The 12041-nt window shown below is 47.0% G+C and overlaps 1 protein-coding gene across 4 annotated transcripts in view; it reads right to left on the minus strand.

The window, feature by feature from the left end:
- Window positions 1–503: 503 nt before the first annotated feature.
- The window catches only part of DAPK2 (death associated protein kinase 2), a 59470-nt gene continuing 47932 nt past the window's right edge, over window positions 504–12041 (minus strand). For 3 of the 4 annotated variants that reach the window (XM_082198616.1, XM_082198617.1, XM_082198618.1), the window contains 3 exons: window positions 10488–10640; window positions 8372–8417; window positions 5181–6714 (listed from right to left, as the gene is read on the minus strand). In XM_082198616.1, coding sequence (XP_082054742.1) covers window positions 6064–6714; window positions 8372–8417; window positions 10488–10640 — 850 coding nt within the window. In that variant the 3' untranslated portion in view covers window positions 5181–6063. Of the gene's footprint in view, window positions 1171–2784; window positions 2869–3997; window positions 4088–5180; window positions 6715–8371; window positions 8418–10487; window positions 10641–12041 lie in introns of those variants that run through there. The other variant, XM_082198619.1, reaches the window with a different exon arrangement.

A 12041-nucleotide genomic window follows, 5' to 3' on the forward strand; every position in this document is an offset into this window, starting at 1 on the left:
CAAACCGTTTTGAGGGTTTTCTTTTAACAACCAAGCAGTTTCTAAATGTTGTGAAATAAATAAATAAATTGGTGACTGCTCCCCTCTGGGCTAAGGTGTCCTGCTATCGGGGGGCGGGGGGTGGCCAGAAGAGCGCAGGGGTGCCATTGACTAAGTCGCTTTGATCCTTGAGATGGGCAAGGCAGGGGAGGCAGGATGTGTTTGCAGAAGGACGATGCAGCAGGTGCCAAGGAAAGGAGGCTTCCTCCTCTGGCCTTCACCAGGAGATGAGGGCTGGTGCCCAATCACTACATTAAACTGATTAGGATCAAATGTTTGCCAAATGCACCCAACTCTGCAGGAGAACAGAGACTGGTGGGAAATGTAGCTTGTCAAAAAGGAACATGGTCTCTTCCAACTCTATGATTCTATGATTCTATGATTCTATGATTCTATGATTCTATGATTCTATGATTCTATGATTCTATGATTCTATGATTCTATGATTCTATGATTCTATCCTGCAGCCTGCTTTTGCTCTTCCTGTCCGCTGCCCTTGATAGAAACAACCTCCTGTCTCTTTTCAAGAAAGATCTGGAGGCTGGGTTGCCCTCAAGGGCTTCAAAGAAGAAGGAGGAGGTTGCTCTCAGCTACACTGCGCCCAAGATCAGCTGCCTGCCTGGGGGGCACCTGGAATGGACACCATTCCTACCTTATCGTCCTCCTCCTGCTCCAACACCTCAGTTTCCTGCCCAGCTCTTTCCCCTGGATCACCAGCTCTGCACACACTTGTTATTTGCAGTTAAAATAATGGAGTCAATTTTTTTCCTCTGGAAATGACACCTCGTATCCCACAGTCCACTCCTATCTTGGCTTGTATGTGACAATTTATAGTGCACCAAACATGTCTGGGACTTCATTGTGGCTTCTTCCTGCCTTTGGAGGATCCAGAGTCCCCAAGGGGCAGCACGAGCCTTTCTGGTCTGTGCTTGCGTATACGTTGGGGGTAGAAAGAGCCCCCGAGACAAAGTGTTCAGTTGTGCAAGAGCTGCGCTGTTAGGCACTTGGAAATCTCAGTCCGACTCCCATTTCTGTTTGGTGGAGTTAAGATATACTGCTCCTCCTCCTCAAGAGATGGTGAGGGGACGGCCGGCTGGGAAGATCTTCCTCGTGGTCACTTTCACAATTGCGCTGGAACAAAGGAGAAACTAGGTGACGTTTCAGGCAGGGCACAGCATCTCCAGACTTTTCCTTGCCCCTCTTTTTATACACACACTAAGAAGAAGAAGAAGAAGAAGAAGAAGAAGAAGAAGAAGAAGAAGAAGTAGAAGTAGTTTTCTATACCACTATCTGAGGAACACAGGGCAGTTTACAATATAAAAAGACCTAACATAGTAATAAACAGTAACAATAACCCTGCCCACCAAAGGAGGAACCAACACTCATGGAGAGGAGCACCAGGCCACTCTGGGGGTGCTAGCATGGGGGTGCATGCTCTCCCCCCGGGGCAGGTGGCGCAGCACACCTTTTTTGTGTTCTTCTTGTGCCACCATCCCCGGATCCCAGCCTTGCAAGGCTACAGGGGGGACGGACATGGGGACGTGGCAACCTTGCGCCCTTCGATCCCAGCATTGTGCAAGGCTAGGATCGAGGGGTGCATGGCTGCCACATCCCCCCCTGCAGCCTTGCAAGGCTAGGATCTGGGGAGGGTGGCATGAGGAGGGTGCAACAGCTGTGCCTACCAGGGCTGGTGTTGCTCCAGCTCCAGCAGGGGCTGGACAGGCACAGTGGGGTCTGTTTGTCCTTGGCCCCTCACGCCACCCCTGGCATGGGGGCATGTGCATGGGTGCACTCACCCACCCGCCCTGGGCAACATGGAGACACACTCCACTGCTGGGTGGGCAGACTTCCGGCTTGCATGATCAACTTTGTTTTTCATTACAAAACCCAAGGTCCACCAAACAGAGAAGGTACAAAATAATCACTCAAGGTGATGAGCATTGAATTGCAGATCCCGGTGCCTTTGCACACACACACACTCAGCTCAGGAATCTCTCTCTTCCAGCAGATCCCCACCTGTCTTCTGTCTGCCCTGCACTGAACAACCCAAGCAACAAAGACGTTCCCAAGTGGGGAGATGGAGGAGTGGGTGAGAGGTAACTCTTAAATGGCTCAGGAGTGCCATACCTCAAGGACTGCCTCTCCTCAGTCACCTGCATGGGGGCGCCTGTTTCATGCCCCCTCAAAAATCCATGCACGGGGCCACAGCCCCTCTGGCACCCCCCACGCTATGCCCCTGTACCCCCCACCTGGAGAATCTAGAGCTCCGCTCAAAGCTCTTTAACTTTGCCTTGCATAGCTAACCATGATGTTCAGCATGCGCAATAGCAGTGCCGAGGTAGCATTTCTGTATTCCTCAGCATTCGCGAGAGAGCATGCCAATATCAACCTCCTGTTCCTCAGCAGCCCTGTTTTGGCTCTATTTCGGATGGCGCTCACCTCCTGATGTCATTATTAGGGGGAGCGAAGGCTCCATGCAGCCTCCAGGCACAGGGACATTAGGCTCCTGAATGACAAATGCTAAGAAGCAGCAATGGGAGAAGGGCTATTGCATTGCATAGGCGTCTCAGGGGTTGGATGGCCAGCCAGCTGCTGAAGGAAGCAAAATGCTGAGCTGGGTGATCCTTTGCCTGATTGAACAGGGCTCTCCAGCAACATTTGGAAGGCACTGCCTTGTCTTCCCCTCCTCTGTTGCAAACAACTGGGCATGTCAACTTTCCACTTCCTTTGCCCCCATGTACTTACCAAGCTTTCATCTTGCATTAGGCGAACTTTTCTCACCAAGGTGCGAGATAAGTGGTTGCACAGTGCAACAATACTGTAAGTAAGCTGGGGAAACAACAAGGATATTGTGGTTATACTCTTGAAAGGCAGAAGATGACCCTGCAGAGCCACTTATGGGATGTCCCCACAACCCCCAGTGCATTTTATGGGCACAACCAAGGGGCATCTTCAAGAACTGCCCTGTCATCAGCCTCCAATACACAGGTGAGGTTTGGAAGCAGCACCAGGGAGACCTTAAAAAGCTGCATGGGGGATTTAGTGAGCTAACAAAACCAGGAAAATGTCATACACTAAAATGCAGTAATACAGAAAAGATTCAGCTGGACCCTATTGTCTCTGGTTGACCCAGTTCACTGTGAGCTCACCTGGGTCAGAAGGAGGCAGGTCTCAGTGCTCAGACAAAGTGCTCAGTATAGCTGAAATGATTATCGGGGACTACATGGGGCTAACCCTTGAAGACAGTCTGAACTGGGACAGGCAGCTGTGCTCCTCAGCAATAAGAGAGGGTTGGGAAGCCACCCACCCCCTGCTCCTGAGAGCTGCCTACCTCTGTGGGGAAGGTGATCAGAGGCCAGAGGCCAGCTATGGCCATTCCTGGTTTGATGTAGCCTCCCATCTTGATTACTTAGGGACTACCCTTGGAGATGGTTTGAAAACTTCAGCTAGCGAAGAACAGGCCTGGTGAGAGCTGTAGTCCAACAAGATCTGGAGGCCACCATGTTCAGGAAGGGTGGCCTAGGCATCTATCCTAATGACACATTACTCTATAGTGTGGCTATATGTTGAACTGCAAATTGTTTTACTGCAAACTGCTTGAATAACTTTATCAATGGGTAGTCATATAAATTTAAAATAATAATAATCAATAGTGTTGATGTTAACAAGACCGGCCTGCACTTACTAGCTAACTTCTAGAGAGAGAGAAGCCAGTTCTGCAGATAGCTCTGAAAGGTACAATATATGTCACTTTAAAAAAATAATGTTGTTTCTTTAAAATGGTGATGGGGAACCTGTGGCTCTCCAGAAGTTGCTGGAGTAAACAACCACCTGCTCCAATATCATTTGGAAGACCAAAGGCTGCCCATCCCTGCTTTAAAACAAAACAAAACAGAAGTCTTTCTTCTTTGTAGAGAGCACAACACATGCATCAGCAACCACACTCCAAGTACAGTACCTTCCATCGTCTCCGGGCATATTGCTTTTTGAAGTTTTCCAGGTTAATGACCGACTCCCGCCTCACCAAGGCTTGGCATTTGTCCTTTGGCTGGAAAAGACAAGAGAGAACAAGGTCAGTGCTTCAGAAAGCCTGGACCATTAAATATACATTATATGGGTTGTGCGCTTTAAGTACAGGGCGAGGGAGGGGCAATTGTGGTGCCATCCAGATGTTGCTGGACTTCAATTCCCATCTGTCCCAGGCAGCACGGCCATGTATCAGGGAGCTGTAACTCAACAGCATCAGGCAGGCCACAGGCTCTCCATCTGGACCTCATGTCTTTGACGTTATCATCCTCTCTGTCTGAAGTTTGACAGTGATGAGACTGGCACAACCAAGTGCAACAGCAATAAAATGGTAGCAAATAATTTACATCTTAGGACTTAGCTGGCTCCAATGGGACAACCGGTTATGCAGAATTCAGACAGGCCTCAGGGTACCTACCTTATCTCACACGAGTGAGAGCTTCCAAGCATATTCAAAGCCGACCCACATGTCAGTTTGGAAGCTACTTTCTTCAAACCTTGGAAAAAGCTGGACTTACTGGACTTCCCTGGCTTGAACGCAAACCAGTACTTAGCATACCCCCTCCATCAAGTGACAGCCTCATCTTGCTGAGACCATCACTAGAAACAAATTAATAGCCAATGGGCAAACACTATTCACTCAACCAATCCTAGGGTGCAGGGTCTGGGACCATCAAGAAAAGGTGAGTAAGAGGCGACATGACAGAAGGGCAGAACATTATGCATGGAATGGCGAAAGTAGTTAGAGAATTCCATGCCTCCCGCCCCACCAGTAATACTAGAATTCGTGGGCTGAGGCAGTGGTGGCCCCAAATTTGGATGGCTTTAAAAGAGGATTAGGCCAATTAATGGAGGATAAAACTAGCCACAAAGGCTATGATTTGCCTCCACAATCAGAGGCAGTAATGCTACTGAATACCAGTTACTGGAAACCACAGGAGGAGAGAATGACTCTTGTGCTCAAATCCTGCTTGCGGGCTTCTGGGTAGCTGCTCTGAGAAGGACCAGACGGGCCACTGGCCTCATCCAGCAAGCTCTTATTATGTTCTTTTGTGTAGCATACAGACAGATGGTGCTGCAAGTAACCACACTGTATTAAATAAATATTTATTGTCTCTATAAGTGTGAAATTAGTTCAAAGGCAGGAACAAAAATGTGCATAATTCAATTATATCTCACTCCCCACTCCCACACTTTCTCCTTCTAATAATCTGAGTCAAAACTGCAACAAAAACAAAGTCTCAGGTTCCACAAAAGGAGTCTTCAGTCATCTGGTTCCTTCACTGGACCATGTTCTTTGCTTGGGGTGGGGTAGAATGCCAAGTCTCTTGACAATGCCTTACGCATCACCCCAGTCAATAGCTGAGAGTAGAGTTGATTTTAGAGCTCTCCATTCACTCCGTAACACGTTCACAATTCTGCTTTTCAACTGAAATGCCTGCTACTGTTTGAAGTAGACTGCGGTCAGGATTGCAGAGGGTGCTGTGAGCAAGAAAGAGCTTCTCCATCTGAATCCATTGCTATTAAAAGCACCAGTCATACTGAGTTTCAAATCAATGCATTCTTACTGACTCTTTCACAGGGCAGCAAGAGAGGCTGTTAAGGATGCTTAACTATCTACAATCAGGTATTTAGGAGGTATCGCACGGTAACAGTAAGCTGCTTCCATCTTCCAAAGTACAATGACAGCAAAGGCTTTCACTTCTAAATGCAAAGTATGCTCCAAAAAGAGAACAGGGTGTTATTCAAAGGAATTTCAATTCATTTCTAACTGGCAAAATTCACAGCCTCCCTGTTAAAAAGGGTAAAAACAATGGCAAGAGTTCATATGCCCTGTGTCATGGCACATATATTTTCAGAGTTCAAAAAGCCAACAGTGCGACAGTGACTGTCAATTATGTTTTTCAGAAATAAAGTGAACAAGTGGGGCGTCACCATTAGTGTGCAGGAATCTTGAGGTGGCATGAATAGATAAATCTGAAACTCCATTTTAGACAGTTACTGACTTGATTTTGCAACACCTGGGTTCAAGGCAGCTAGGAATTCTTCACAGCAGGATCTATTTAGCAGCTCCCTAAGAGAGTCATTTATATCTTTGTTAAAGACGGAGCCAAAATTTCCAGTGATGTAGGCGTCACTTCCATCTTCCAGCTGAGAGCTGCCTGTAAATTCCTGAATCCACTTGAGTTCTTCGGACAATTCCTTACTCAAGGACTCATAATGGGACTGCCGGTCCATGTACTTGCTGGCAACCCCAGTGAGGCTGCTGCCCACAAGTCTGATATCCTCCTGCAGGTGCTTCTTCAGAGATTCAATCTTGCGATACTCATACTTCAGCTGGGAAAGTTCATGTCTCACGTTTTCATGTTCTTCTTTGTACCAAGCTTCTTTCTCGTTGTAGATGGAAACGAGGGCGTCAATGTCCTCCTGCAAAGCATCATGGGACACAGCCAGAGCACTGAAGTTCTGCTCCATCCTGGAGATGTCTTCCACCACATAGGCAAAGCGCTCAAAGTTGATGTAGGTGTTGTTGGGTGGCATGCTGGAGTGGCACTTGATGGTGTACTCCTTCAGGCGTTTGGTCTTCAGTTGCTGGTTCTCAGCCCTTTTGCTTTCTGGGACCTTCGTTTCTTCCTTGGGCTGGTGAGTCTTCAGACAGAAGTAGTAGGGCATGGTTATTACTGATCCGCAGAATCATGCAGACTGCTTCTATAGACACCACAGCATCAACCACAACACAGCAGGCAAAAGGAAGGCAAACACACAACACATATCCACGGTGCTGGGTGAAAACAGGATTCCTTCATGCATGTCACAGACATTATTTTATTTTCACAAAAAAAGGTTGGTGGAACAAAAACATCCCTGTGAGCACTATGACTGACTGCATGCTGGCATCTGTGCATTTACAGTTTCAAAAGTGGTCATTTTTTTGTAAAAAATAGAAAATATTTCAGAAAATACACTATTGAGCATTCTCTCTCTCTCTCTCTCTCTCTCTCTCTCTCTGTGTGTGTGTGTGTGTGTGTGTACTGGGTCACCAAAGTCTGTAGCCCTCCTGGAAAGCAAGTTATGGGACAAAACAAACAGGTCCTTTCTAAGTGATTTCTGTGAAATGAGTGTGAGTGTTGTGTGGCTATTTTTCCTGTTACTGAGGAATGCTCCCTGTTGCCATTCGAAAGCAAGAGTGTCAGTGTGTTTGTGTGTATTTATATATATATAATCAATATTGTGTGATCTCAACAATCAGAGCCAGAAGTACATGGCTGACTTCCCACAGTAAGTGTAAGGTGGATGGGGCTGGCCGTCTCTCTAATTTTGTGCTATGCCCCCCACAGCAGCTATTTGTGACTGGCGCCCCAGCACTCTCTCAAAATGTGCCCACTGATCCAAAAAGGTTGGTAGCCCCTGATTCATTGTGATGTGAAAAAAATCTTAAGAATCCAGCACACCAGATTCCAGCATGCAAAGACCAGCTGCATATATTCCATGTTACAATGGATGTCCAGGACTGAATGAATGTTTTGAGTTTCACCTGTAAATAATTGGCTATTCCAGATGAACTTAATGGATGCCCCATATTAATATCACATATCACTGTGTTCTCAATTATTCACAAAATTTCTCTGGGGTCTTCAACATTCAGATGTGAGTATTGACACTGGGCAAATGTAGGACATCCACTGTATCTTCTACACAGCAGAACACCACAAACACAAAGAAAGACACAGAGAGGCGTGTGGTCCACTGGGTACTTCTAGGCTATAGCCACCCTTGGAAAGTTGTACAAATGAAATGGAGTGTCTTTTACAACCTCCTATAGATTTGAAGGTGGACTGGATGGAGCAAATTCATACCAGATAGAGCCCAGCCAAACACAGTTGGAATGTGGTTTATGTCTGTCCATGCAAACAGTAGGCAGATGTATCACCATCACACAACACATTCCATGACGGAAAATTGTATGCTTGTCAACACGCATCTCAGCATCGCATATTTTTTATCTCTTGCTTAAGACAAGAAAGCATTAAAAAAGGCAACATGTATTTTTATTTTGCAAAGATTCTGACAAAGTTTGGCAAAAATTAATCTCCCTCCTCCTCCAGTGAGGTTAAAACTGTGAGAAACCAAACTAGAAGGTCATTGTCATGCTGCCGTAATGTTTAAAGTCAGATATGCAAAAGCAAATGAGAATTATGACAGGTGACATTTCAATGCCAAAATGCAGAATTCCATACAAAGCTCTGTCCAAATTAAAAAACACCCCCTTCCCCTGTGACACCACATGCTCCACTTCCAGGCTTACCGTGATCCAGGGGTGAGTGAGAGCTTCTTGGATGGTGAGGCGTTTCCTACAAAGGGAGAAAATTTGTTAAGTAAGCAAGCCCCCCTTGCAGGGAAAAGCTGCTGGTCACAACTGTTCTTGAAGCGTGTTGCATACTGGCTGCAGAGACAGCCCTGTCCGTCTCCCTCTTTAAAAGCATCCTTAGTCTAAAGCTACCACAAGAGAGGTCAGAGGATGAGCTGAAGATGAAGGACACATGGAAAGAGAGCAGATCTGTGCCCGTGAACTGCCAGGATGGGAGGCCACCTGAGAAGAAGATGGGGGGGGGCACTCTCTGGAGGAAGTGCCCTTGTGCTGTGCCCTTGTGCTGTGGTTCTCAAGCACCCAACAACCAGCTGTTTGCTGGGGCACTTGAAACTTTGACAATTGGGCGTGACAACCCTCTTGTCAATCATCTGATGCCATAATGATGTTAGGTGATTGACAGGTGGGTTGTCCCACCCACCTGCCACAATTTGGCCCACAGAGGTGCTGACAGATAAGGATTTAGCCTACTGGGCCAAAAGAGGTCCCTATCCCCATCCCCTGCCCCTTTATAATGGTCCAGAAACTACAGATTACACAAGATTATTAACTGGGACAATATTTCACTGTGCTCTGTAAGTGACATTGGCTCCCAGGTTCATTTCCAGGCACAATTTACCTTCAAATTACATTTAAAAACATCTTGGGACTAGGTTACCTGAAAGACTGCCTTCTCCGATATGCACCCTGCCAAACTTAGCTCTCTTCTGCAGGCCGCGTCCTGAGTGTCCCTGTGGCCCATGCAACCAGCAGGGAGTCAGCCTTTTTGGTAGTGACCATTCCTCTCAGCTTATGGAACAATCTTCCCAGGGAGCCTTGCCTGGCGCCATCCTTGTGGTCATCTTGGCTCCAAAAGAGCTTTCTGCTCGCCCAGCCCTTCTAAACAACTATGTAGTAGTTGTGGTTTTTAATTTTTGGGTTCAGTCCGCTCTGGTTCGCATTTTTTGTACTTAGGACATTTGTGGTTTCATGGTTAACTTCATATTTACATTTTCTCCTGCTATTTACTGTAAGCTGCCTGGATAGGTTTATGCTGTGAGGCATCAACCAATCAACCCAACCATGGTGGGCAGGACCAGGAAGCTTGAGGGCCTGCCTGTACCTCGGCTTAATCCCTCCCGCCTCCCTTAATTTCCCCTCATCCATGCACCTTACAGCTTTCGCAGCACTCCCCTCCAACTACTGCTGCCCCACACTTTCTCCTCCCTAAACCCACAGGTACCCTTTGCTTTGAGGGTTAGAGTTATGCTTTGGGGGTTTTTTGCAGTTGTATTCTCAAAAATTAATAAACATATATTAAAAGACAAGAAAAAGAAAATGCAAATAGGAGAGCTACATTGATTACAATGTAAGATGCTAGACAGCATCTTAAAAAGCAGAGACATCACCTTGCCAACAAAGGTCCATATAATTAAAGCTCTGGTTTTCCCAGTAATGGTGTATGGAAGTGAGAGCTGGACCATAAAGAAGGCTGATCGCCGAAGAATGGATGCTTTTGAATTATGGTGCTGGAGGAGACTCTTGAAAGTCCCATGGACTGCAAGAAGATCAAACCTATCCGTTCTGAAGGAAATCAGCCCTGAGTGCTCACTGGAAGGACAGATCGTGAAGCTGAGGCTCCAATACTTTGGCCACCTCATGAGAAGAGAAGACTCCCTAGAAAAGACCCTGATGTTGGGAAAGATGGAGGGCACAAGGAGAAGGGGACGACAGAGGACGAGATGGTTGGACAGTGTTCTAGAAGCTACCAGCATGAGTTTGACCAAACTGCAGGAGGCAGTGGAAGACAGGAATGCCTGGCGTGCTCTGGTCCAGGGGGTCACGAAGAGTTGGACACGACTAAACAACAACAACACATTGATTACATAGGGAATCTGTGGGCTAAGGGAGCAGAGAGTGTGAGACAGCAGTAGTTGGAGAATTCACTGTGGAAGAGGGGGAATGAACTGAAGGCGGCATGAGGGGGTCACCATCCACGCTAAGCCAAGGTATGGGTCAGCTCTGAGACTGGCCTTCCTCTCATCCTCCTCCTGGTGGGTCATTTGGGGCTCACCGGGTATCTTTTACCAGAAGCTTTCGAATGAAATCTTTGGCGAGGTCACTGGTGTGGCTGAAGAACTCTTCGTCAAATTCATAGTTCACAGCTGTGATGTTAGCCAGCGTCTCCTGTTTGGTATCTCCGAGGAATGGCGAAGCCCCACTAAGCCTAGAGGACCATAGGGAGAGAGAAGGGTCATTAGCCTACAGAGAAAAACAGGGAAAATTGATCTCATTCCTGACCCCATAGCAGAGAATGCTATGCCTGCAGTTTTTTCTGCCTGCTGTAAAATGGACTGGGGGGGGACGGGACTGAATGGTGTATTGACAGCTTCTGAAGGAAGGGAGAGGGCACGCTGAGCCCATGAAGCTCTTAGAGGCAGACTCCATTGTGGATTAAATCTAGGGTCTTATGAAGAGCTACGAATAGGAGACAGAATGATCTGATCTTATAGGGCACAACACCCAGGGAATTTCTCCTGTGAAATAAATGGGAGCTCCTCAAGAGCAAAACATTCACTTGTGGGGCTCCCATTTATTACTGAGAGCCAGTGTGGTGCAGTAGCTAGAGTGTCGAACTCGGGTCTGGGAGACCAGGGTTCGAATCCCTACTCAGCCATGAAGCTCAGTGCGTGACTTTGGGCCTAACCTTGCAGGGTTGTTGTGAGGATAAAAGTGGAAAGAAGGAGAAGCATGTATGCAGCCTTGAGCTCCTTGGTGGAAAGGCGGGATTTAAATGTAAAAATAAATATATAAAATAAATAATGGGGTTTGCACGGAAATAAATCACCAGGGGATTGTGTCCTATGTAGGTTAGTGCCATTTGGACTTCCTATTTCAGGACAAAAATGTATTGGGCTCCTCCTACCCAAAATTCCCTCAAGACAAGGGGTAGGAAAGATGCAGTGAAATCCAATCCGGGAAGCCCCTGGTGCAGGGAGGAAGTTATTTTTCTGAAGGTTCAGCAGCTGGCCTTGTTTGCAAGGAAAGAAGGCCTGCCTGCCAATAATACAGAGGGTGCTCAGCAGTCTTTATTTAGCCTAGGAGAGAAGCCTGGCTTCTTTCTCAAACGCCCTTCACTGTAAGCAACGTCCTTTGCTTACCTTCTTTTTAAATAAAATGTGTCATCGCACTTTCTTGTCTGTCTTTGAAGAGGGATGCTGAGTTGTGAAATCAAGAGACAGGGAAATGCTGCTCCTGTCCCAAGGGTTGAAACAGTCTCCCACTTCCAGGTCTGTAACAGTCACTTTCCATATTTAGGCTGTGCAGCTTACATGCTATTTATAGGGATGGACCTTATCTTAGAGGTGAAGTATCTGTTTTGCATGCAGAAGGTCTCAGGTTCAGGCCCCACAACATCTCCAGGTAGGTATGGGAACATCCCCTGCCTGAAACCCTGGAGAGCTGCTGCCAGTCAGTGTAGACAACACTGAGAGAAACCAGTGGGTTGGCTCAGTATAAGGCTGCTTCCTACATCCTAACATGTTTGTGGCAGTATCTCCTGACCAGAATGTAGGAATCATGTCCCTGTTACAGGAAAGGAGGTCAATGTGGAGGAGTGGACAGAGGC

The sequence above is a fragment of the Podarcis vaucheri genome, assembly GCF_965113315.1.
Source record: "Podarcis vaucheri genome assembly, chromosome: 14".
NCBI lineage: Eukaryota > Metazoa > Chordata > Lepidosauria > Squamata > Lacertidae > Podarcis > Podarcis vaucheri.